Source organism: Siniperca chuatsi, linkage group LG12, assembly GCF_020085105.1.
Source record: "Siniperca chuatsi isolate FFG_IHB_CAS linkage group LG12, ASM2008510v1, whole genome shotgun sequence".
Taxonomy (NCBI): domain Eukaryota; kingdom Metazoa; phylum Chordata; class Actinopteri; order Centrarchiformes; family Sinipercidae; genus Siniperca; species Siniperca chuatsi.
In genome coordinates this window covers 23551983-23576965 of record NC_058053.1, presented here as the reverse complement: position 1 = coordinate 23576965, position 24983 = coordinate 23551983, and the positions used below count along the sequence as shown (strand labels likewise).

At 39.4% G+C, this 24983-nt stretch overlaps 1 protein-coding gene across 3 annotated transcripts in view; it reads right to left on the bottom strand.

Moving 5' to 3' along the window:
* Window positions 1-1756: 1756 nt before the first annotated feature.
* mphosph8 (M-phase phosphoprotein 8) overlaps window positions 1757-24983 on the bottom strand; it is a 33242-nt gene continuing 10015 nt past the window's right edge. Inside the window, exons 5-14 of one of the 3 annotated variants that reach the window (XM_044215946.1) lie at window positions 24391-24651; window positions 23996-24118; window positions 22767-22855; window positions 12493-12633; window positions 11899-11985; window positions 10226-10380; window positions 9749-9900; window positions 9336-9460; window positions 8797-8880; window positions 1757-5290 (exon numbers count right to left, since the gene is read on the bottom strand). In XM_044215946.1, coding sequence (XP_044071881.1) covers window positions 5249-5290; window positions 8797-8880; window positions 9336-9460; window positions 9749-9900; window positions 10226-10380; window positions 11899-11985; window positions 12493-12633; window positions 22767-22855; window positions 23996-24118; window positions 24391-24651 — 1259 coding nt within the window. In that variant the 3' untranslated portion in view covers window positions 1757-5248. Of the gene's footprint in view, window positions 5291-8796; window positions 8881-9335; window positions 9461-9748; window positions 9901-10225; window positions 10381-11898; window positions 11986-12492; window positions 12634-13774; window positions 17436-17922; window positions 20294-21234; window positions 21303-21839; window positions 21989-22766; window positions 22856-23995; window positions 24119-24390; window positions 24652-24983 lie in introns of those variants that run through there. The other 2 variants (XM_044215944.1, XM_044215945.1) reach the window with 2 other exon arrangements.

Below are 24983 nucleotides of genomic sequence, written 5' to 3'. Positions count from 1 at the left end.
ACTTTAGTACGTTTTCGATCATATCACATGATCTTCATCAGCAGATGGAGTTTGCCCACTTGTCATGGAATTTGCAAATGTTAAATTATTTTTTTTTTTGAGCACTTTAAGGACTTCTCATCCATGTCGTCTATGTAAAAGCTGAGCTTCAAAGTTCATTCTTGACCTTGGGCGGTTACATCTCCCTGCAATGTCCATTTAGTAACTGATCTTGAGCTTTTGATCACATCACAAGATCTGCAACTGGGCAACTCCATCTGCAGAGGAAGATCCAGTGATACAACAAAGCTCCAGAACAGCTACTGAATGGATTTTGTAGTAAGATGAGGAGTGTGAAAGGAGGAGAGCCCATAGTGTTGCAAGGGAACATGTTTTCTTTCATAACGCGCAGTCCTGCCACAAAATCTGGATTGGGTTGAGGTCTGGACTCTTCAGCTCAGTGACATTGTTTGTTTGAAGCCATTCCCGTGTAGCTTTGGCTTTTTGTTCAGTTGTTCCATTGCAGACTGCAGCAGATTTCTCTGTTTTACTGACTGAATTTGACCCTCTACCTTCACAAGCCTTCCAGGGCCTTTTGCAGAGAAGCATCCCCACAGCAGGACGCTGTGGTGGGGGCAGTGTGTCTAGTGATGTGCAGTGGTTGGATTACACCAAACATAGCTTAAGTATGATGGCTAAAAACAGATCCTTCCTCCACTTTGTTTCAGAGTCGCCCCCATGCCTTCTTGTTTTAGAGTGGCTTTCTCTTTGCCTCTCTGCCATAAAGCTTCAACCGTTGAAGTACCAGTTAAACATTGTCATAAGTCTCCTGGTGGCCTGTCTTTCTCACACAGACACCTTTTGAAGATTGTCTTCTCAAGGCAGGTTTAGTTTTATGCCGTATTATTTTCTTTAAATGACTGACCTTACTGTACTCCGAAGGGAAACATTCTTGTTGCCATCTTTTACAGGAAATTGACTAACCGTTCTAGGCCTTTCACATCCAGGTGTATTCAACCAAAAATTATGAATACAATTCAAAACATTACATGCCTTCTAAAAACAATTGGCTGCAATAATGATAATTTAGGTGCATCATAGGAAAGGGAGTAAATACTTAGTTACACAATCTTTTGTTTTGTATTCGTACGTAATTTGGATCAATTTGTAGAGGTTTGTTTTCACTTTGACATTAAAGTGTTTTTTCTGTAAGTATCTGACATGTTCATTATTTAAAGTAAATATAATAATGCACTACTCTCATGGCATTTCTACCTTAATAGCCAGCAAACAATCTCTGTCAGACTGACTCACCTCTGCTGATTATCATTTTGCATTTTTATGTAATGATCACTAGAAGATTATCAAGATAAAACAAAGCTGAAATAACAACTATAGCAGGATAGTAAAACAAGTAAGGAAGGCCAGGGACGATGTGTGTACTTTTTCTTGTGATGTTACCAAGCTTTTTTCATTGATAGAGTGAAATAATTAGGACTTGTCACAAATAATTAGGCTGTAAAAGTTGTTTTTACAGCTTTTACTGAGATCACAGACACAAGAACAACAACACAAGAACAGGGAATAACTTTTCTACAAGGTGCCTAGAATTTTAAAAGATCATCTTTTCAGTCTTTCTGTAAAGCAGTGACCACACCAAACTCCATGTTTTTATTTGGGCAAATTAAAATCTATAGGTCATCATGTGTCCACATGTAATGATGATGGGGACCTATACTTCCCATGTGATGAATGAAAACAGGCAGAGAAACCAGTGTGGAAATATATGTACACATTTTTATTTAGGACAGAGACACAGTCTCAGGGTATGCAGTGACTGGCTGCAGCATCTATACAAACAACATTGAGATCACGCTTTCTCACACATACAGTATTGTCTACCTGCAGGAACAATCAGAGCCCTCAAAGTAAAGGTGTATACGGGAGATTCTAGAGGTGAGAGAAGAACTGTAGTAGCTTCAGGAGAGATGGGGATTAGCAAAGTAGCCAGAGAACCACGAGGGTTAAAACTATCAGCAAACACAAAGAATCAAGACAAACTGTGGGTCACCGCTTCTTCTCAATAATAAAACAAGTTTTATCTCAACCACAAAATTTTATATATTGTTCATACCGACTAGTTTTGAATGCATGCTTGAAACTTTCATATTTCTTCATTGATTTTTCCTTCCTTCCTTCCAGGTAGACTTCTAATTATTTCCATGTGTTGTGAAAATCAATTAACAGACTCTTGAAACTTGCTACACACGTGTAATCCATCACAGTCAACATCAAGTTCAATAACAGAGCTTTTTGTTAATGTTCCATTACTGTGGTATGATAATACATTTTTGTTCAAATATCATTATTGAGGTGGAGGAAAGCAGTTTTAAGTCCAGACTGATTTGCAAAGTCTGTAATATCATAATGATAATATGACTTTAAACAAAAATCAATGGCAGATTTAATGTTCACTGAGCAAGTTTTGAGAGTCTATTGTTGATTTAATCCCATTTAGCAATAAATGGGAACCAGTCACTGTGTGGAAAGTAGGAAAAGTACATTAAAACTATTAAACACAGCTCAGTGATTTGCAAAATGTTTAGTTGTAATTGTAGTAAATCATCTTTGGTTTTTCAGATAATCCGTGGATGGGACAGGGCAAGTAATCTTCAAACAGCCCTCCCAATTCCAAAGGCTGGACATACCAGTTTCAAATCTTTGTTGTTTAAAGTCTAACACTGCCAACACTAATTTTCCCATCTTTTTCAATCACACTGATTGTTTCTGATCACAGTCCCAATAATCACTTAACTATAGAGCTACCCAGATCTTGCTTGTGTCCCAAAACACAACCATTTCCACACACTGATTCCTCTCTGTGTAACGAGACATGCAGGGTAACACTAAAGCCAGTTCTGATGTTGCTTTGGCAGCATGTTTACGTTCCCCTGCCACTTAACATGGTACAATAAAATGTATTGTACGCCTCAGCTGAGCGAAGTAAACTAAGTGAAAAATAGTTAGGTCAGGGATAAACTGAAAATCAAAGTCTTGTTACAGAATGTCAGTATGATGGAAAGTGGGTTAGATTTCTGGAGAGTCGATATGCCTGTTAAGACTAAACTGAGTCCAAGAGCTGTGACATCAAGCAAACACGAGGTAAGCAGCTTTATAGTGAAATGACTGACAAGAATATGGTCAGAAAGTGACAGAAAAACAGTTTTCTTAAAGGGAGGGTCGTTGGGAGAATCAAACTTTAGCCAGCCGGATGAGGCGCTGAAGAGAGATGATTACGTTTTAATGCGAACAGCACTGAATACCATATTGTCTTTGCTTACTACAACCCAATTAGTCCGGCTCTTTTTCTAACATTTTGTATGTTAAGACAAAAATCACAAAACAGGAAGCAAACTGTTTAAATCTATGGATTAAAAGCAATAACTGGAGTCAGATTTACACATGTGCCATTGAGCTGTTGGTTGTAATGTTCGTTAACACTCAAAAATAGTGTACAACTGGGTGTATTCCTCCTTCAACTAATAACATTGACAGGAATGAGAAAGAAAAACACCAAGTGAAAACTGTGGATTATTAAGGCAGCACGGAGAAGCCCCATCAATTTGGAGTTTCTGACAGCAGCAGTGGTTCATCTAACACTGCAAACGGCCAAAAACACAAAAAACATTTCACCAGCGTTGCTTTAAAGACATATTGCTGCCCTGAGCTGAATTCATAGGCAATATCAACAGCTAAAATCTAGGCATGTTCTCACAACATTTGGGTTTGGTATTTATGTCTTGCTGTAGAGGGGCTCCTTTTAATATCAACTACACTTTTCAAACGACAAAAAAAGAGCGAAGGGGAGCGGTGGGTGAGTTTTGATTGGCAGTCCGGCACTGACAGGCTCGGGACAGCGTCCGTGGGAAAATGTCGGAATTCTGCAACGATAAGTAGGCGACTAAGAAGCTTTTCAATTAGAAAACCCTAAACTTTACTAGTAGGGCGGTCGATCTAAGGTGAGACATTTTAGCCCTTAGAAGTAAATTAACATCAGAGCTTTTTTACTGTACACACTAAATAACTTAACTACTGTGGCAAAAAAGCAACAAAACATTAACAGTCATCAGATGACACTTGTATATATGTATGTATATATTTATATATAGTATGTGAGTATGTACAGACCAGAAAATATAAACAGCAACTCTGTGCATGGAAGGCAAAAGGAACTTTTCTTCATTCATTAAAACTTTCAGCATCTTACTTTGCAATCACCTCATTCTGGTGTATTAACTTGTGGAGAAGTGTTGTAAACTGGTCTCTGACTTTGCGAAACCAAAAGATGTTATCAATCTAGGTTGGCAAGCAAATCTGACACAAAGATTAAATCTAATTTTGTAGAAATTTGCACAATTTCCCATTCGTGGTCAATGGAGCAGTGTGAGATTTGACATCCAAAACACATCATAGCTTTAGTAAAGTTTTCACAGGTTTTGACTGACTTTTCATAACAAGAATAAAATCGGGGGGCAACACTGATACACAGGTTAATACACTGAAACAAGTCCATTATAAAGTAATGTGTTACCAAAAACAACACGAGTGGGAAAGCATTAGCTTGGTCCAAGAAAAATGCTAAAAATAGAAAAAAAAAAAAAAAAAAAAAAAAAAAAAAACAGTGATGGAAAATCTCTCATTATGTTCCTCAAATGCACCCTAAAGACTTTGTCAATCTACACACACGTACACACAAGCTAGGTTTAAAAACAACACACGTATCATATCCACGCTGACAGAAGGTGGAACTCGGAGAAAGGCACGACGCAGGAGGGTTTCAGTATTGGAAGTTACTCCAGTGCGAGAGGAGGGAGTTTCTGACTGCCTCCTTCCACCCGGAAGCTGCAAAGCGATGGTATCACCAACGAATGGACGGGCTGCTCGAGGGTTTCTCAAGGTTTAATTGACCTTGCGAGATACTCTGATTCGTGCTGCACATATGTAGACCAACGCAGAGCAGTGAACTGGACAGGATTCTAATATCATCAATGAGCTTCCGTCTTTGAGAATTTGCACTGAAGTCAGAGGAAGCCAGCTTTTAATTTCACTGCACGGTGACAAAGATCCAATAAACTCTTCCTCTCTTAGAGGACAATGAGCTTGGCAGAATATTTCAAGAATATATGTGTATGTGTGGTGGAGTGTTTATTTGTGCATTTTGCTGTGTTGGCCAGGCTTGGTGTGATCTTTGACATGATCAGAGGGGGCATCATTGCAGCTGGACTCTGTATGCACAGATGAGGAGCTTGACCTGAGGAAAGAGGAACATCAGAGAAAAAAAAGAAACCGTTAGCACACTTAAAAAAAATCACCAACTGCCTCAGTACAATATTAGATTGACCTTTTAGCCTCTTAAATATATTTTTTTTGAGAAAGCTTTTACATTGGCGGTACCAAACAGAGAAAATTGTATGTGTTACATTTTTGTTTGGAATAAACATAAGAAAAACTGGAGAGCTAAGGAGTAAGGCTGGTTATATTCTATATTTTTCTTATTGTTAACAAATCCCATGAAAAGACCAAAACCAAAAATGAATTGATCCTACTGTACTAATAAGTACTGCCTGTGCAAAGCCTGATATGTTATTCCTCTGTGCCATAGAGCTCCATTGTTGTCCAAAGATTATTAAAAACACATCAATGACCCACTGTTGCACTGCGTGACATGACCTCGTTACTATGAACATGCACACTGTGGTATATTTTGACTCAATCCCACATACATAGTCCTGCTGCTGGAAGTACTCACTTGTGTGTCCAAATTTGTATTAATCCACGACTGAAAATAGTCCCCAGCAAATGCACTTTACTCCTGTTTGAGTAATGTCTGCTAAAAACTACAGTGCCTAGCTGTGTTAGGAAATTTGTGAGTCTTTTAAAAAAAATTAAACTATATATTTGTAACCTGTTTTTGACTTGACTTGCATCTTCTAGGAACGAATGGGCGAGTAGGGAAGTTGAAACACTAATGAACTAACATATTGTTGATTTTGGTCTTTTCATGGGTTTTTTTGACAAGAAAGAAAAAACATATAGAATGATGCCAGCTTTACCGTTTAACATGAAGTGACAGCCACCATCCCTGAACAGCAAAAAGATGAAATTAGAGTAGAACCTCACTTGCTGCATACAACTTCCTTTTCAATGACTAGTTACTAAGAATTACTTCAAGCCCAGATAAGCTGAGCATAAAACCATTGATTTGGTTCATCAAGATTTTGAGTACATTTCAGTCCAGATGAACTGATGTTGTCTCAGCTTGCTTTTCCCTTTCAGGACATCTCTTTATCACTGGGAAGTTGCAGCTAAACTGTGGCTCCTGAACAATGTTTCCAACAGAACATTAGCTCAGACAGTGTTACATGATTCTGGACGCTCGTCAACATGAACTTTGACGGCAGCGTTCAAGCTATGTTATTCGTGATAGCTAGCTAACCCTATAGTGAAAACTGAAGAAATGTATTGAGTTTGAGACTTGGATTCATGTCAGTAACATTTCAAAAGGGATTGTTTGAAGTTTTTATCAAAACGTCCATAAAACAAATCTCAAACAAGAGCTGTAGCACAATTCACTTCTCCACTGTCCATCTGTATACTCTGCTTTTATTACATAACACTTATGTTTTCACTAAAGTTGACTACATACACAGCCTACGTCTCTGTCCTCGCAGCACGTCTCCTGCCCTTTCATTGGTCAAGAGTGCTACTCTATCCTGGCTCACTCATTCGGACACTTCTCTCTCTACAATTTGGATTTGTTTAAGCACATTGTTTCCTCTAGTGCAACTTTCAAGAGTACATCAAAATCTTGACATTACCATTACCACATAGCTGTGTCTCTAAACCTGCTGACTGTTATTCTTCCTTTAAATGGCTAAAAATGACAATTCTCAATCCTAAGACGGTGTAGTCCCTCATTCGTCCAGGAGTGTTCTATCGTAGAAAAGGTTTCAGTCGTAGTCATCTGGACACTGTTTTCAGAATCAAGACGTTTCGGCTCCCATCCGGAAGTCATTCTCAATTGTGAAAAAATTGGACGGGAACTGGAAATTTAAACTACTCTGAGTTACATAAGCCCTGCCCTCAGGAAGGAATCTGCCTGAGTATCTGTTAATAGCTAGTTTCACCTGAAACTGACCTAATAGTTTCAAGATGGCCCAGTAATCAGGCCTATTGTTCTCTGGCTGCATCTACTTCATCACTGCTAAGTGCCTGATTAGCATGTGATAGGCGTGACCAAGGTGATAATACACTCTGATAGACTTTGGGCAGATTAAATCTCAGACCACCATTTCTGTTCAAAGAGGGTTCTCTTTCTTCACAAAAATGGCTTCCTTGGCGCCCGTTCAAACCAACTCTTCTCTCTACTAAGAATCTTCACCTCGCTGTCTTCAAATGTGTGGTTTGTAGCTTTTAAATGCAAATGCACGGCGCTCTGTAATCCTGAGTTAGCGTGTCGTCTGTGCTGATAAAGTCTTTTGTGAAGTGGCTGTTTGGTTTCGCCTATGTACCGTTCTTTGCAGTTTTCCTCACTGCACTGAATGGAGTAGACAACATTGCTCTGTTTCTGTGTGGGTAACCTGTCCTTAGGGTGAACGAGTTTCTGTCTTAAAGTGTTGCCTGGTTTAAAGAAGACAGGAACATCGTGCTGTCTAAAGATCCTTTGTAGTTTTCAGACAGTCCAGACACATAAGGAATGGAGACACCGTTCCTTCTTGGTTCAGTTACACTTTTGTCCTGTTTTTGGCTCTTTAAACTTTGTTGATAGCCCAAGTAGGATAACCACAGGCTGAGAGTGCATCCTACTTGGGCTATCAACAAAGTTAAAAGAGCCAAAAAACAGGACAAAAGTGTAACTGAACCAAGAAGGAACGGTGTCTCCATTCCTTATGTGTCTGGACTGTCTGAAAAACTACAAAGGATCTTTAGACAGCACGATGTTCCTGTCTTCTTTAAACCAGGCAACACTTTAAGACAGAAACTCGTTCACCCTAAGGACAGGTTACCCACACAGAAACAGAGCAATGTTGTCTACTCCATTCAGTGCAGTGAGGAAAACTGCAAAGAACGGTACATAGGCGAAACCAAACAGCCACTTCACAAAAGACTTTATCAGCACAGACGACACGCTAACTCAGGATTACAGAGCGCCGTGCATTTGCATTTAAAAGCTACAAACCACACATTTGAAGACAGCGAGGTGAAGATTCTTAGTAGAGAGAAGAGTTGGTTTGAACGGGCGCCAAGGAAGCCATTTTTGTGAAGAAAGAGAACCCTCTTTGAACAGAAATGGTGGTCTGAGATTTAATCTGCCCAAAGTCTATCAGAGTGTATTATCACCTTGGTCACGCCTATCACATGCTAATCAGGCACTTAGCAGTGATGAAGTAGATGCAGCCAGAGAACAATAGGCCTGATTACTGGGCCATCTTGAAACTATTAGGTCAGTTTCAGGTGAAACTAGCTATTAACAGATACTCAGGCAGATTCCTTCCTGAGGGCAGGGCTTATGTAACTCAGAGTAGTTTAAATTTCCAGTTCCCGTCCAATTTTTTCACAATTGAGAATGACTTCCGGATGGGAGCCGAAACGTCTTGATTCTGAAAACAGTGTCCAGATGACTACGACTGAAATTCTCAATCCTAATATCAACTTTTAGTCCAACAGTATGATGGCCTGATTGGCAGCAGAGGCTTTTATGTGTATGTTTAAAATTGTGCATGTGTCAGTGTTTGTGCATTACTGTATGTGTGTCACCTTGGCTGTCGGTGCCTCTGCTAGACGAATGAAGAGTCTGTTGATGCCAGGAACCGGGCTGAAGGAGTAGATGAAGTGACTGTCCTGAACGTTTGAAGACAAAAAGGAATAAATTAGGAAAAATAAGCATATTGCCACTTAATATAATAGATTTAATAAAATAAAATAAATTAAATTAACAGTAACGAAGTACATGCACGTACAGTTTCCTGTGAATCGCTTGTGCAAGTGTAATGTGTGTGCGAGAATGGCAAACTCCTTCAGTAACAATGAAAGCTACTATATAGAGGTAATTACTGAATGTGAATACACTGAATAGCTATTACAGAAAAAATAGCCACTGTGAGCAGTATCAAAGTGGGGTTTGATATAATGAAAATCCTTTTCACTTTTTCACTGTTTTCAAATGTAATTTTATCTATTTGTATTTTACCAACCTTGTTTTTTATTTCTTCTGATAAACCACTTGGTAAATTTTGCTTTTAGCTAAGTGCTGTGTAATTGAACAGTGCTGTCTGCTGTTTTTGTTAAGAACCAACCAGAAAGATGGGCAGCTGAAACTTGTCGTTGAGCACTACGGCGTGAACGCTGCAGGGTCCGCAGAGCCTGGCTGTGATTTCACTCAGAAAGTTAGCATGGAAGATGAAGAGGAGGATGCCCGAGCCTGGAATAGGAGGGAGGGACAGAGGTATTGTGGGAGAGGAGAAGAAGGAAGAATAAAAAGGTAAAGAGAGCCTTAGAAGTCTCCCACAATGTTGTCTGCATATCAAGTGACCCTTAATGGGGTCCCAACTCTGAAATTCAAACTCAGATGGATCAATGACAATGCAATCATTTCAATAACCCCCACATCTCTTAAGTTGTGTGAGATGATTCAGGGGAATGTGTATTTAGAAATGCAACCAGCTGTTAACAGTGTCGTCGATCTCCAAATTGAAAGTTTGTGTTTTACCCTCTGGTTGTGGCTGTGACTTGAAGCCAAACTCCATGGAGAAGTCCGGTCCCTCACAAAGCCTGTGGCAGGCAAGAGGGAAGACGGGCTCTAGCAGCACTAGACGAGACTCAAAGTACGCTCGGATGGTGTCCTCTGCCACACTGGACAGCCTGAGAGATGGGCAGAGAAAAACAGTCAGAATGACTTTATGAGCATAATGCATGAGAATAGAGGATGGATAAATGGACAAGAACACAAACAGACCAAAATTCAAGGAGTCGATTTTAAACGGCGGTGTAACCAAATGTACCTGCTGTATATTGGTCAGTGTTAGTAATATTTTACTGTGTGCAAAACACCACACTCTGGCATCAATAAAGTATTTAAATTTTTGTCTCTCCTCCAACACACATTGTCTGTCAAATCCAGCTGCAGACTCCACCCGTTCCCCGTTATCAGTGTTGAGTGAGACTGGAAGCTGTGGTTAGCACTCACATGCTGATGTGGTCCTTGATGAGGTCACACACCACCAGGTTGTTGCTGAGCTTGGCGAAGTACGTGGCCGTGGTCTTGTGTTTGGACTGGATGTTGCAGTCAGCGCCATACTCCAGCAGGAGGCGCACTACGTCAGCGTTCCCTCTTTTGCATGCCTGAAGTGAAGGACAGGAAACATTTATCAACACAACCTGTGTCCCATGTACAGATCCTACCACTGTAAATCACTCTGGATAAGAAGCCTAAAGGAACATTATATGTTCTTTCTTTCCATCAATGCCTGTCTCTTCACCTGACTTTACTGAAGCAAAAAAAAAAAAAAGCTTTTTACTTTGGCTACATTGCTAAATCTTCAAGGCTGTTTGGATAAATGTGTGCAGACTAATGGGTATGTGTGTGGCCACCCAATCACTTTTTATCCCCCTAACACTTAAACACTTTTCAGACGATACAGTGACCTTGAATAAATCATGTTTGCCACCAGTCTGAATGGTAAATGCATTCTCATCCAACCTGGTTTTGAGACTCTGATTGCAATCTATGTTTAACAGATTTCTGACATCATTTAGGCCTGAAATGGTAAACAGAAGTTTCTATTGGGGCTGGGTGATATGATTGGAATCAACTGAGCTTTCTTACAAACAAACAAAAGTTATGTTTACATTCAGTGTTACTCACAGAAACACATTTTGTGTATCCTTGAGGCTTAACAAACGTGATGAATGCATTTCCTTTCTCATAAAACATTTGCAAAGACAGTTTTTCTTAAAAGTCTGAATCCTGCATTGTTTACATGTGTATTAGCAAGCAGTCTTCTTTCCTGCCTTTGTTGGTGCATTGCTGCATGTCTTGGAGCATTCCTGCCAAGATTGGTGGAATAGTGTGACACCATTATTTTCATGTCTGTAAGATAACTATGAAGTCACAGCTTGGCTTGAGCTTTAGAGGTGCTAGTAGGCGGATGTTTTTAACCTTTGTTTGAGAGCCAGGCTACCTGTTTGCCTGTGTTTCTAGTCTTTGGGCAAAGCTATTCTAACAATATTCTAGCTGTAGCTCCATATTTAACGGACAGACACAAGAGTGGAATTTATCTTCTCATCTAACTCTCAGCAAGAAAGCAAATAAGCGTATTTCCCTAAATGTTGAACTATTCCTTTAACAATTCGCTTGAAATTGTTAATTTAGTCAACACAATACAATAATATCATCACGATATGATTCCAAGTTGCTAAATGATAATTACCAACAATATTATTGTCCAGCTATAGCTTCTATGACTTTAAGTATATTAAATAATTTCTATTCATTTAAGTATTACTATAACCCTACAGTAAATATTGGTGGTTGAATTTCAAAGATGCAATAAGTCAACATGATTGTTGAACAAGAGTATAAAGTCACACTACTTCGCTTGTGTAAATATATTAGTGCCTATTTTTATTTAAATGAAATTGACAACTCTGACAAATAGCCTGCATACGATGTGATATTATTTCATGGTTTAACAGAGCTGTGCATAGAACTGCAGTTGGAGGAGCAGTCTTGTGTGACAAGAGATTAACCTCTCACAGGACCTGTGTCTGGTGTAAATGGTCAAACTTGGTTGGTTTCATTGTTCTGCATTCATTATTCTGTGTCAAATACAAAGAATTGTGTGTAAAATGCGGCATTACCTTCATCAGTGCCGTCTCCCCACCTAGTGTCTGAGCGTTGACATAGGAGCCCGCCTCCAGCAAGATAGCAACAGTTGTCAAGAAATTCTGACAGAGGATGGAAATAAAAATAAAGGTGTGAGAAAATACACAAAAGTGGTGACTGTCTGCGTTTGCGTCTGAAACTGAGGTATGATGGTGCTACCAATTTCAAAAAGTGTATTACTAACACATTGTGTGTATTTGTGAAAACTGCATGAGAAAAAGAAATGAAACCTTATTTTGGAAGTGAAATGATGGTGCTACAGTAGAGTATGATAGTGCACCACCAGTGGTTTATATAGTTTAAACTTAAACATTTTTGGCTACTTTGGGGGAGTGCAACAAGCTGTGTTTACAGATTTTATGGCTAACGTGTTAGCAAACCGTGGCTTATTTAAACATTGAGCCAACCTGCGGCAACATTAGCACTTATTTGGAATCTTGTTTCTGGTCAATATTTACTCTCCTTTTGGCTATTTTTGTCTCCACCAACTCCTGAGGGAAACGTCTGAGATATCTATTCTAAATGAAATACAGTGTACAACGTCATAGAAAAAGTGGAGACTGTGTTACCTTTTCAGCAGCGTGCATCAGGGCTGTGGTGCCGTTCTTCTGTCGTCCATTCACCTTCACCCCCTTCTTTATCAGCAACCTGAGGATGTCGTCCTGCCCCCCCGCTGCTGCCAGCATGCTCAGGGACATACCACTGACATCCTGTGGACAGACAGATACAAAGCTACAATGTCACAGATGAAAGGGATAAAATTACCAGCTTCTCACGACCTACTGTGGATTGTTATTTTGCAATTTGTAGTGTATTACAACTGAAGAGGGGGAATCCTTAAAACTCAATTCAAATAAAGCAAATTATTTTTTGAGTGTTTTGTTGAGTTTTTAGGAGAGGTCTTTATATAAGCTTTTAGCCTCCTATTTGAACCAAGCAGCAGCAGAACGGCCATTAGCAAAACAAAAGATGCGGCTTAACACAATTTTCATTCAATTATTTAACCTAACCCACACATGGAAAAGGGGAGGGATGGCATTAAATACTAAATATTTCTCCCACTAAGGGGGGGTGCTTGGTCCATTTTCAATCAGGAAAAAAATGGCAGCCTGGTCATAAACTTTCTCAAATTACAGCTAAACAGTACACTAAAATGTGTTTCTGAAAACATTTGAGGCAGGAAATAGGCAATGCAGTAACATAATCTTGATTCATATTTGATCAGTACTGCCTAGTTTGACCGTTTGATCAGAGTTTTGTGAGCCTGGTGTGTTGCACTGGACGAACCTGCAGACTGGATGCAAGTCGAGACCTACAACCAATCAGAGCAGCAAAACGTGACATGTGACTTTTCAAATCTGGGCCAGTAACGTCATCATATCAAACCCACCCCATATTAGATAAGCGTGGCCTGACCAGATCCAGGACAGGTGGAAATCTGTCTGAATGGGAGAGGGGCCAGACGTACATGCCAGACCAAATGAAACATGAGCTCGGCAGATTCGTCTGGCTCCCAGGCTATCAGCAGATACTAACGTGTGATACAATGTGTTGAACTTACTGCATAAATTGCGTAAAATAGTTTACAAGTTTTGTAAAAAAGTTTACAAAAAGACAACCATTCTCACACACACACACACACACACACACACACACACACGTCTACAGTTTATAGTCAATGAGGGAGAAAGAGTAGGGTTTTTTTCTTTTACTTTTTATGTGGGATAACCATGTTAAACAAAATATTAAATCATAGAGTATTTTTACATACTTTAAATCGTGTCTGCAGGGGAACTTTAACATTCAACCCTGTAAAAACAAATGCACAATGTTCATTTTCAGAACAAAGTCTTCGAATTTTAAGCCAAGAAGCATTTTATTGTACAAGCAGAAGTTACAAGTTCCTTACAATACTTGATAAGAAGCATTAAACTGAAGGCAACATAATTACAACAGGATAGAGTAACACGCAATGTGTGCTTTTACGATAGCAATGAAAGTTAACTACTATACAGGAAAGAAAACAGCAATGGTAGTGTTTGGATGTCATATACCATTTGTAGACCTTGAACAGATTTATTTTCCAAACACAACTGTATCTGGGGTGTAACACTTACTACTGTATACTGCAACGCAGATATACCCCTTTCACAAGGAAGCAACGACGTGCAAAAAACCTGTTGGCCATTAGTGTGATTGAGTTAATATGAGTTATCTGACCCAGGTCTGCAACCGTGCTCAGAGTTAGGGTTTTATGTATGTCTGACAGCAATGGATTTGGTACAAAAAGGGTGGACACTGGTTTCTCTACACAAGTTCATTACAGGTGCTACTGAGGATAATAAAATCTTTGTCCGTGACAAATAGCTGTAGTGATATCTGGAACTCTTAACAATAACTTCCGCTCCTTTTGATCACAAAGAAAATGGTGAAAATTACTTTAGACTGCATGTTGTTGAATTCTTTTCAGGTGTCCTAATTAAGACATCTACAGAGTCGACTGACCCGACCAAACAACAGATGGTCCACACTTCTTGTTGAATATCCAGTGCAAAATAAACACTGCTGTGACCAGTTTCTGAAACGAAAATGTGACGACTCTGTTGAGTCAGAAAATAACCTTTTCATTCTGTCTAATGTCTGGTATACTCGAGATTTCACCAATCTATGCCAATCCCTTTATTTTAAAAACTATAAAGGGATGTAATTTTCATTTTTGATGTCATGTATTAACTTTTGTAACAACGCTTCACATTTCTAAAAACAGAAAGAAATAAACCCACCCCAAATAAAATCCTAAATTGTGGGTTTACCGGCCGAGGTGGTTAGCTGTGATTAATAGCTCACAAAATTTATCAGGATCGTACTTACTATGCTGGTTTGATGCAATCAACATGAATAGGAAAAAAATGTAGTACAGCAAATAATCAACATAATAAAGGCAATGTGATCTTGGCAACTGGATATTAATGTCACAAACATCCAGATAATAAAAGCTTAAAACGAAGTAATACAAATGAGACCAATGCAGTGTTTCTGACCTCAAATGAGAGTACATGAAATACAATAAAATACTAAAATAATCTACACAGTTGCTGTATAGTGATACAAAAATACAACCTTTTGGGAGCTTAATACACATGAAAAAAAAAAAAACAAGACATATACATGAAGATAATGAACATTTATCAACAGGATTCAAACAAGAAAAAAATATGTTTTTAATATTTAAGTGAGAGGTATACACACGGAGCTCCTAGTTCTCTAACATCAGCAACTAAGGTATGCCATTACTTCTGCAGGCTATCAGGGGCCATCTACAATATAGGCTACTGGCTAAAGCAAGAATATCGTACACTTTGGGCAGGCATTTGGGAATTATGTAAAGCAAGTCAACGCACATCTATCATGTTGGAGGGACTAGCTGCAAAGATTTGCTGGTAGGCTTTCCATTTCTTTTTTGATCATCAAAATTCATAAAAATGCTACTGAAAACAGTACAGGCAGAAAGAAGTCTAAGTAGGTTATGAAGTAAAGAGGAGTAAAAATCCCTCTTGAAATGTACAGTCACTGAGGCTACCTTTGCTCAGTGCAGGTTGGGAAATGCCCTGGTCACGGTAGCTGGAGAGTCCCAAACAATTCAGCCATTGCTTTCCCCATTTTCACAAATAGTGTTTTAAATTGTGAAAGTGTGTTTGGGTGCCACATGGGCTACTTGCCACAGCCAATGACTGGTGGCAAGTTGCAAATCCTGGCAAAATGAGGTTCACATTTACTAAATGATCACACATCTAAGTTAGAACACTTTCTAGAGATAACCTGTGATGATCTGACAAAGTGACAGTGTTACATATTTGACTGTTACATATGTATATGCAATCTAACCATATTAAACATTAATATCTGCTTTTTCTGAGCCAAAGCTACAGTACAAACATCCTTAGTTCCACCTATTTAGTGTATATTCATGCAACAGTACACCAATAGCTTGTTCCATTGTACCTGATTCCAAAGAGCTCAGGAACTTGAAAAGTGACTAGAAGAATGGCAGGGCAGTCTGTCAAAGTTGTCAAGATCCGTATGGCTACTCAGACCGAGGTTCACTGACAGTACATTTTACAACAATTCACTCATATAATTTGAGGTTAAAGCCACAGCCTCACAAACCTCTAAAATCTCACTGATCACTTACTGTTTTCTAGCAAGTCCATTACACATATTCACAGGGACAGATAAACGGGACCGTCCCACTCCATGTTTTGATTATGAGTCTCTGGTTCCTGTTCTCCACTTTGTTTGGCGGCGACTATATGCCCTCTTCTTTTCATTGACTGAATTGAGTTATGTACAAAATATTTGACTTCCCTCCATGTTCTGCTGTTCAAGGCAGGTTCAGCAGCTAAACATGCATCACAATCCTTTTTGCCTGGCACTTTCACCAGTTTACAGAAGTCTCCAAGCTGACGCCTCACTGCTGCCTGTTCCTCCTCACTCCACAACCTCTTGTTTCTCTTTTGAGGCTTGACAGCTGGAGTGACTTGTCTTTCTGCAGTAGACATGGGTATACTTTCCTGTACAATTGGTGTTCTGTCAGGAACACTCGGCCTATGGATTGTTGGGACAACCTGTGCAGTTGTAGGGGCCCTAGGTGGTGGGCTTGTAGGGTAAACTGCTGTACTTGAATGGTTCAGAGGAGTGAATGAAGAAACGATAGGCCTACTTCTGTCATTTAGTGGTGAGAATGCAGGGATCATTGGTGCACTTGGAGTATTCAATGGCGTGAATGTAGGAACCATTGAGGTGCTTGGAGCATTAAGGGTGCTAAAATTGGGAATCATTGGTGAATTCGTAGTGTCCTGTGGTGTATACACAGACATACTTGTGGTATTCTGTGAATAAGAAGAAGACATTGGCATAATTATGTTGTTCTCTGATGTGTATGTAGGAGGCATTAGTGCATTTGTAGTGTTGTGTGGAGTAAATGTAGGAACCACTTGTGTATCAGTAGCATTCAATGGTGTGAAAGTAGAAATCAATGGTTGACTCGTATGGACCATATCTGTAGTAGTAGAACACAAGGATGCATAACTTGTCATCTCTTGGGGGAATGGTGTTGATTCTCTCAAGTTGGTTAGTGGTGCCATTGTCATACAACAATTTGAACTTTCTCTCAGGTGATCTGGATGCACTGTTGTCATCGTACAGACAACATTTGCGTCTTCCAAATCTTTCTTTGTGGTTTGGACTCTAGTTTTTGGACTCTCATTTACATTCCCTTCAGACTTTTGCTGGTTATTTCTCCTCCGTATTGTCTGTAGTGTGTTGTGTACATAGTTTTTGACATCTGTCCAAGATCTTCCACCAAGATCTGGTTCAGCAGCTATGCAAGCATTGCACTCCTTTTTGCCTGGAACCTTCATCCCTGTGATAAATTCACTCAAGTAACGCTTCACTGCAGCCTGCTCCCTCTCACTCCAAGGTCTTCTCTTTAAAGCAGGCTTCTGTACAGTTCCTAAAAAGATAAAGAGTGTAGAGAACCATGATTATATAAAGAGAAATAAAATATTTATCCAAATAAAAATGCAGTAATCTGTAGAGCTTGACAATTCATTCCTGACCTTTGGAAAAAGCAAGATTTTATGTTGTTTCCAAGACTGTTTGATATTGTCAAAAGCTCCAGAACAAACAAGTAAGTGGACCTTGAGTTGAGACTATTTTGTCAACTGCTGTTTCTAAAGGTCAAGAATGAACTGTCAAGTCCTAAAAGGGATCTGAAAAATGGGAAGTTTGAACATCTACTATGTTTCATGACAACTGAGAAAACTTAATCTGCTGTGTGACAGTTGAAAGTTCCAGAACAAGCAAATAAGTGAACTTTGAGTGTTGATTGTTTTGTCAAATGTTACTATACTTTGAGAGCACTGGCTATTTACCATCCAACATTTGTAATGAAAGAACACATTAATGCAAAAGGATCCAAAGGAGCAAAAGGTACTCACCATCTCCTGCAGTGCCGGGTGGACTTGATGGCAGTGTTCGATCCATCTTGAGAAGTTCTTTGCTCACTTCCTCCAGCTGTAATGCATTTTTTGAGAGCCTGTAACATTCCTGGCTGCTCCTTCCCACTAACATGGCCACTTGATCCAATTCACGTTCACTGAGACTCATTAGCTGCCAGCAGCCGGCAATTTGCTCTCTTAATGATGAGGACAGAAGTGCTTCTGGGTTTTTAACTCCACATTCCATTGCAGCCCTTCGGAAACAATCCAATCCTCTGATGAAGGATGGACCTTCAGTCCGTGCAAACAGGTATGGGTTAGTTTTTGACACACCCGCTTGTTCTCGATTTTCAATGAGTAAGTCAATTGACAAAACCATCCTTTCTGTTAGCAGAACCAGCATGTTCCTTCCATACTGACCCTCTAGTTCCAACCTGGTGAAACTGGCACCAAGGTCCAGCTCCAACTTTGTGCTTTTTCTTATTTGATCTGCAGAGGGTACAAATGTTCCCCTACTCTTTTTGAGAGTGTAAGTTTGCAAGAGCATTCTACCAATATTTCCTACCCGTCCTCTGTTAAACAGACACACATCCGCTAGAGTGGCCTCGCTGAGCTTTTTCCATGTTGACAAACTAGGACTTTCTTTCAGCTCCTTTCTGGCTTCATCTTCCTCCCCTGTGATAAACCTGTGGAGTTTTATCAAATCTTCTGTCACAGTTGATTTGTCTACTTCCACTTTCTTGACTTCTTGCTTTAGAGATAATGCGAGAGCTTTGCGTGAAAAACACTCATTCCATTTTGTATCAAGAAGTTGTATGAACTTTTTCACTTCACTTTCAGTTTCACTGTCCTCTGTCATCCGACTTTCCCCGAAAGCTATTTCTGCAGCTCGTTTCAAAGAGTAGCCGATCTTTGAGACAAGGGAAACGGTTTTAAACTTACTGGAACTGGGATCAAAACCACTAACTTTTTTGGCCCCTTCAACGGCTAATTCAAATCTGGATGGTAGACATATTTCATGCAAGTACTTCACATTCTTGTCAAGCTCATTTACAGCGACTACAAATCTACCCAGTTCCCTCATCTTTTGTGCAATATAAGCAAACTGAGACTTGTCATGGTCATACTTAGCAGACAACGCATTGCCATATTTACAAATAAGTGGGTCATTTCTGATACGCCTCGAGATGTCATCTTGATGCATAATGTGGATGATTTCCTCGCAGCCTCCAGTTAAGAACTCTGACATTGGAAGGAGCCGAGATGCAGCACTGTGGACGCTTCTTTTTGTCCTTTCGGAGGATTTCTGATCTCCCTTTCTGGCCTTACATGACCGCTCATGTCTCCATAAATCAGTTTTGCGATAAAAAGCAAAGCAGTGCTGGCAAGGCAGGAAGTCACGAACAGATATGCTGGGATTTTTCACCTGCTTCTTGGTCACAATTTCCCCCTCGCCACTTTTGAGAACTTGGCAATTATGTTCATAATCTCCTTTATTGCGAATTTGGTCAAGCAAAGTCTGTCTGACTTTGGAACCTTTGGGAAAGTGTATTGCATGGGCAACATCTGTTTCCTCTGCATGTTTCCTTTCCAAGTGCTTTGCAAGTTGGGTAAAAGCCATTTTGCAATATAAACAGAAGTGCTTTTTGCATGATTCTTTCTTCTCTGCTGTGCTAGGTTTTGTTTCAAGCACTTTCTTACAGGTCCTTAAACTGGATCGTGTTGGTTGTTTCATCTCCACAGTTTTCCTGCGGCGCCGTGATCGCGTTTTAGCAATCTCCTTTGTGCCCAACTCAAACAGAACTTGATCTGTACTATCTGACTGACCTGCCACCACATCCTCTGCCTCATCACTTGAGTCATTTGCTTGCTCTGGGGAACTGTGTTCGTTAGCTACAGCCTTTTGTTCTGTTTGGTCATTGTCCCTTGTCAGCATCCATTCTGCATTTTTGGTTGGATTTGAATTATCAAAGTTCAAACTCATTTTACTTAATAAACCAACTTTTGTGTCATCTGACATCTTGTCTTCCTGTGCTTTCTTCTGGTCTTCCTTTCCTTGACTTTCCTGCTTGGTAGCTGAATCACATGCAGTGTTTTTGGATTCAGTTATATCCTTCCCACCTTTTTGGATCTTTTCATGTTCCCTTACTGTCACTTGCTCAGTGTTTGTACTGGCAAGGCAGCTTGTCTTTTTTTCGCCATCTTTTGGACCATCCAAATCTTGTGGGAAATTCTCTCTTACTCTTGGAGTACCCTCTTCATTTCTTGCACTGTCAAGGTTAGAAGTCAACCTAAGAGCATCACTCGAACTTCTCTCTTCAATCAAGCTCCCCTCTCCTTCAATTGACCTCGTCTCACCAATAGTACAAGCCTGTAAAAGAACAAGTATATGTAAGACTCATCACCAAATCAGACCTCATGAATAATTTGATTGAGTGAACTTAAAACACAGACCCATTAGGAAATAAATGTGGGGGGGGGGGAAATAAGCTAAAATTGGGTTTCAATTTTGGTTAAGCGGTGGTGATAAGGGATTATTTTTGGGATTGCCTTTTCAAAATCCTTTGCACATTTCTCAATTGCTGTTCAATGCATCAGCACCTTGGCAATGCCCCACCAAGATCCAGGCTCATTCAAACAGAAGTCAATGTGATGGCCACACATCACTTTTTAGCCCAACATCGGTAAAACCCTGACACCTCTCAAATCTCCAGTACAAAAACCACATGTGACCCATTCGAGAACAGTTAATGGCTTTATTGGATCAAGCAGCGTTTTGACATTGTAAATGTCTAACCAAGTATATGTAGTCATGGGGTGTTGGATGAAATGCTACATGGAGAGAACAGATTATGCACTGACACTAGACCTACATTCATGGCTTGCAATCAAAACACTTGCTTACTTTTGAGGTCATATACAAAAAGTTTGGCTTAACATAGCTGTGTTTTTTTTTTTTTTTTGTTTTTTTTTTTTTTACAGTAAAATCTATGAAACTTGTGATTTGACACGACATGTCTTCAATGTGGCCAAAACAAACAAAAAAACTCCAAAAAACATAAACAGGGTCCAGGACCAGGCCGGGTACAGATGCAAAACATGGGAACACTTTAATTGTGTTCAGCCATTCACATAAAAACATTAAGTTTTTTTTATTTAGATGTCATCTATGTTTTTAAATTTTTGATAAGATAAATTTAAAAAAAAAAAAAAGATCCTGAATACATGATAGTTATTGGTGCATGCTGGCTGCATATGTGCTATGATCATGATGATGATGATACATGTTCTGAAAGCATATACAGTATGTACCTGCTTCAAAGGGTTCATCTTGTCCTAACACTTCATGTGTTCAGTGTCTTCTTCCATTGGTTTGTTCACTGCAAGGAAAGATGACACCACAGTATCTAATGTGCACACAATGTGATGAATATATAATGATGAACGAATAACATTAGGTCCAAGTTACCAATGTACAATTACACATACATTAAAGAGTCATTTTAAACAATTTGTGGTTGATACAATAAACTAGCCTAACTTATGCTGCTAACAGCAACAAGTAATTAGAACAAAGAGCATTTTATGTCATCCAATTGACAACAGAGAGAGGCAGTAAGATCTCATAACACAGAGCTCAGTGGAGATATTTACATATTCTGCCCACATTAGAACAATACAGCTCAGGTTGTAAGTAAGCAACATGGCCCTTTAATTCTCAATACATTATAGGCATAATTTAGCTTTAAAATCTACTAATTACCACACAGTTGTTCCAACTTCATAAAATACAAACAAACAAAAGTTGTAATCAAACTAAATGACTACACTATAAAATATTTACACTATTACAACATTGCTTAAATATATTTTTTATTTCCTTAGAAAAATAAAAGAATTTGAGGCCACGTTCTTACCTGGGTTTGTTGAAGAAGCAAAGGTGCTTTGGAGATGTGAAAAACATCTTGAGGCGTTGAATTATTAGTAGACATGAAACAGTAAAGTCTGTGGATGTAGATCTTGAAGAGACAGATTCCGTGGTGCACAGTTTTGGAAAAAAAAACACCCCCCCATTTGCAAGCGCTGTATGGGTTAATTATTAAGATCCTTTGAATGTGATGGAATGGAGTCATCTCTGCTACATTATATAGCCCTAGTGAGTGATTTCCCTGCTTACTGTTCATTATTTACATTCCTGCTGATACTATTGTGTAACTTGCTAATTTATTAGAGGGTTTCCTAAGATATTTCAAAGAGGTTTCATAAGCACTAAATTTGGTGAAATCACAAACAGATGATTGAATCTGAGACAGAAAAATTGTCTACAAGCACCTGTTATGTGTCATAACAAATACCACCGTGACATCTTTGTAAGAAGTTCCACAAAGGACAAAAACAATTCCTGGACCATCGTTGTTTATGTCAAATGCTTTTCAAATATTTCCAACCATGTTGCTTCTCCTTCCGCAAAATGAAGTGTAATTTTAGCGCAATGTCAGTTCATACATTTATAATCCAGAGGACCTGGCCAAGCAAGTATTCAACCTTATGACACTCTGTTATAACTGGTCATACACAAATTTCACATTTTTTCATGCCAAACGGCCCAAACACTCTCACACATACACACTGGGGACAACCAAGGTGCGAGCTGTAAAATTTATAAAATGTGCTTTTGTCTTGGAATTGAAGGCTCAAGAAGCCTTGATATATGTAAATTAAAAATAAATTAAAAACAATAAAATAAGGCGCCAGTTAGTCAGCAGATAAAAATAAGATGGTTTGGGTGAATGGTTTTATAAAATTTACTAAAAACAAAATATTTTTTAGGGGATAGAACATACCTCTTGGTCCAGATTGTAGTCCTCTTTAGAATTAAGTGCCAATTTTACAGCCATGTAATCTCCACTTTTCACAGCATCCCGTAACTCACCTGACAAGAACAGGGTAGAGCCAAATGAAGTCTAAAGAAAATTTACATTATAGATCTCACAATCAAACATACTTAACAAGATATTGAAAAAGAGAAAACACTTAACACATTACTCAAACAATATAACCTCCCTTTAACAATAAAAAATACTAAAAACTTAATACAGATCTAATTTAAGAGTATGGGCCTATTCTGGACAAAGTCTAAGACCTGGAGGATTACAAGTTAAAACAACCTGATTATAACTGAAACATTCATTACATTAACCACTTACAAAATAGTTGTAAACTGAATGGCAGCCAGCTGACAGCCAGAGGGCCTCCCAGTGGGGCAAGTGCAGAGCGTGTATGTATTGTATACTTTTAATGACAACATTGCTCTGATACAGCTGTTAGCACAGTAACATATTACCGGCAATGGTTGCATTACTTTCTTGTTGACAAGCAAACTTTGGCTACACCCACAGCTCATATCCACGAGTATTTGCCAATGGCAGGCAGAGCTGTTGCAGTTTTGGATGTCCATGTGACTACACAAACAATCTGGGGTGTATCAAGCCTACATGAAACAGTGACTCTTAACAGTTGTGCACTATGCATTGGTCATTACTCCTACATTTACCCTTTGTTTACATTTCCAAAAGAGTGTGGTTGTGCTCCAATTTATCAATTTCTCCCTTGTTTCCTCCTCCTCCTGATTTAACAACATGGGTGAAGGAGGTGTGGGTGGAGGTTAACAGCCTACTACAGCTCCATATTTGTTAGTCACACCCACCATTTAATTTAACTCTCTCTCGTAAATATACCCCACCCACATATCTCGTTTCACTTGGAAATATGCCACATTAAAGAAGCTAAAGACGCTGAAGCGGTTGTTTCATTAGGACTTTAAAGACAAGGAGATACATTTGAAATACAGTAAGGTAATGTTTAGAAAAACTGTTGTTGCTGTGAGGTCAGAGTTTAAATCCAAAATTAGTAGTTCAAAATACTACCAGCGTGTTGATTACCAATCATGTGCCTTTTTAAGTATCCTTGACTAAGTCAGGAAATCACTCAGTGAAATCTTTTAGATAGCAGTAATAGTCAGTCAGAAAACAGTAGTCAGCTAATTGTCTAAGATGTAAATGGAAATACTCACTGGGTGATAATGGTGGACCTGATAAGATCTCATCCTCCCCGTTCAGATGTTTCTGGAAGTCGTCCAGAGTCATCCAGTCCAGGTTGAGGTCCATTCCTAGACTCAATGTGGCTTGGCCCTTGTCTGTTCAACACACAATGCAGAGAGAGATACTTTATCAGTTGCCAGGCTGAAACCTGGCATATTGCAATTCAAATTACCTGTTATTCTCTCCAAAAATCTTGCTCAAATGTATGTTTCAAACCTCAGTTAGTGTTTGTAGGAACACTGAGGTCACATGTTAAGTTGGTCAAAAATCAACAAAATTGACATCTCAACAGTGCAGAGGGAATTGTATAATTTGATGTGGAAAACAACAATATCAACGTGTGCTCATTGGCCAATCAGAAACATACCGGATTTGTCAGCACCCTCTGGTGGGTCCTGGGTGTCCTGATTGTCATCACATGCCATGAAGAGTCTGGGCTCACTGTCCTCTCTCCTTTTCCTCTTGTCGTCTGTTGGGGTTCTCTTCTCCCAGCTGGGCCGCTTGCCCTCCTCTGGCCTGTCCCTCCGCTCCCGGGAATCCTCTCCAGGCCTCTGCTTTGCTGTAGATTCCTCCCCTTCCCTCTCATCACTGTCCAGGCTGAAGCCGTAACTCTGGCCAGGTCTGGAGACTAAAGGGGGAGCAGACAAGTCGTCATATTTCTTGGGAGATTTGTTATAAACAGCCTAGATGGCCTTTCATCCTCCATCACAGCTGTCAATCAAACCTATAGAAAACAACAGCTTGTTATATCTTCATGGTTGCCATTCCCAATTCCTGCTCAATGAAGACTTGTTTCTCACTGGCATGTTCATTAAGTAGTGATATCACTCACAGAATTAAAAAAAAAAAAGCTTGGAAATTATTTTGGGTGGTGGAGGGGAGATGTGCGGCTGGTGAATTTGTCATCTGTTCTCGCATTACCTCATATGTGATCATGATCTAAACGCGTTGTGTTAAAAC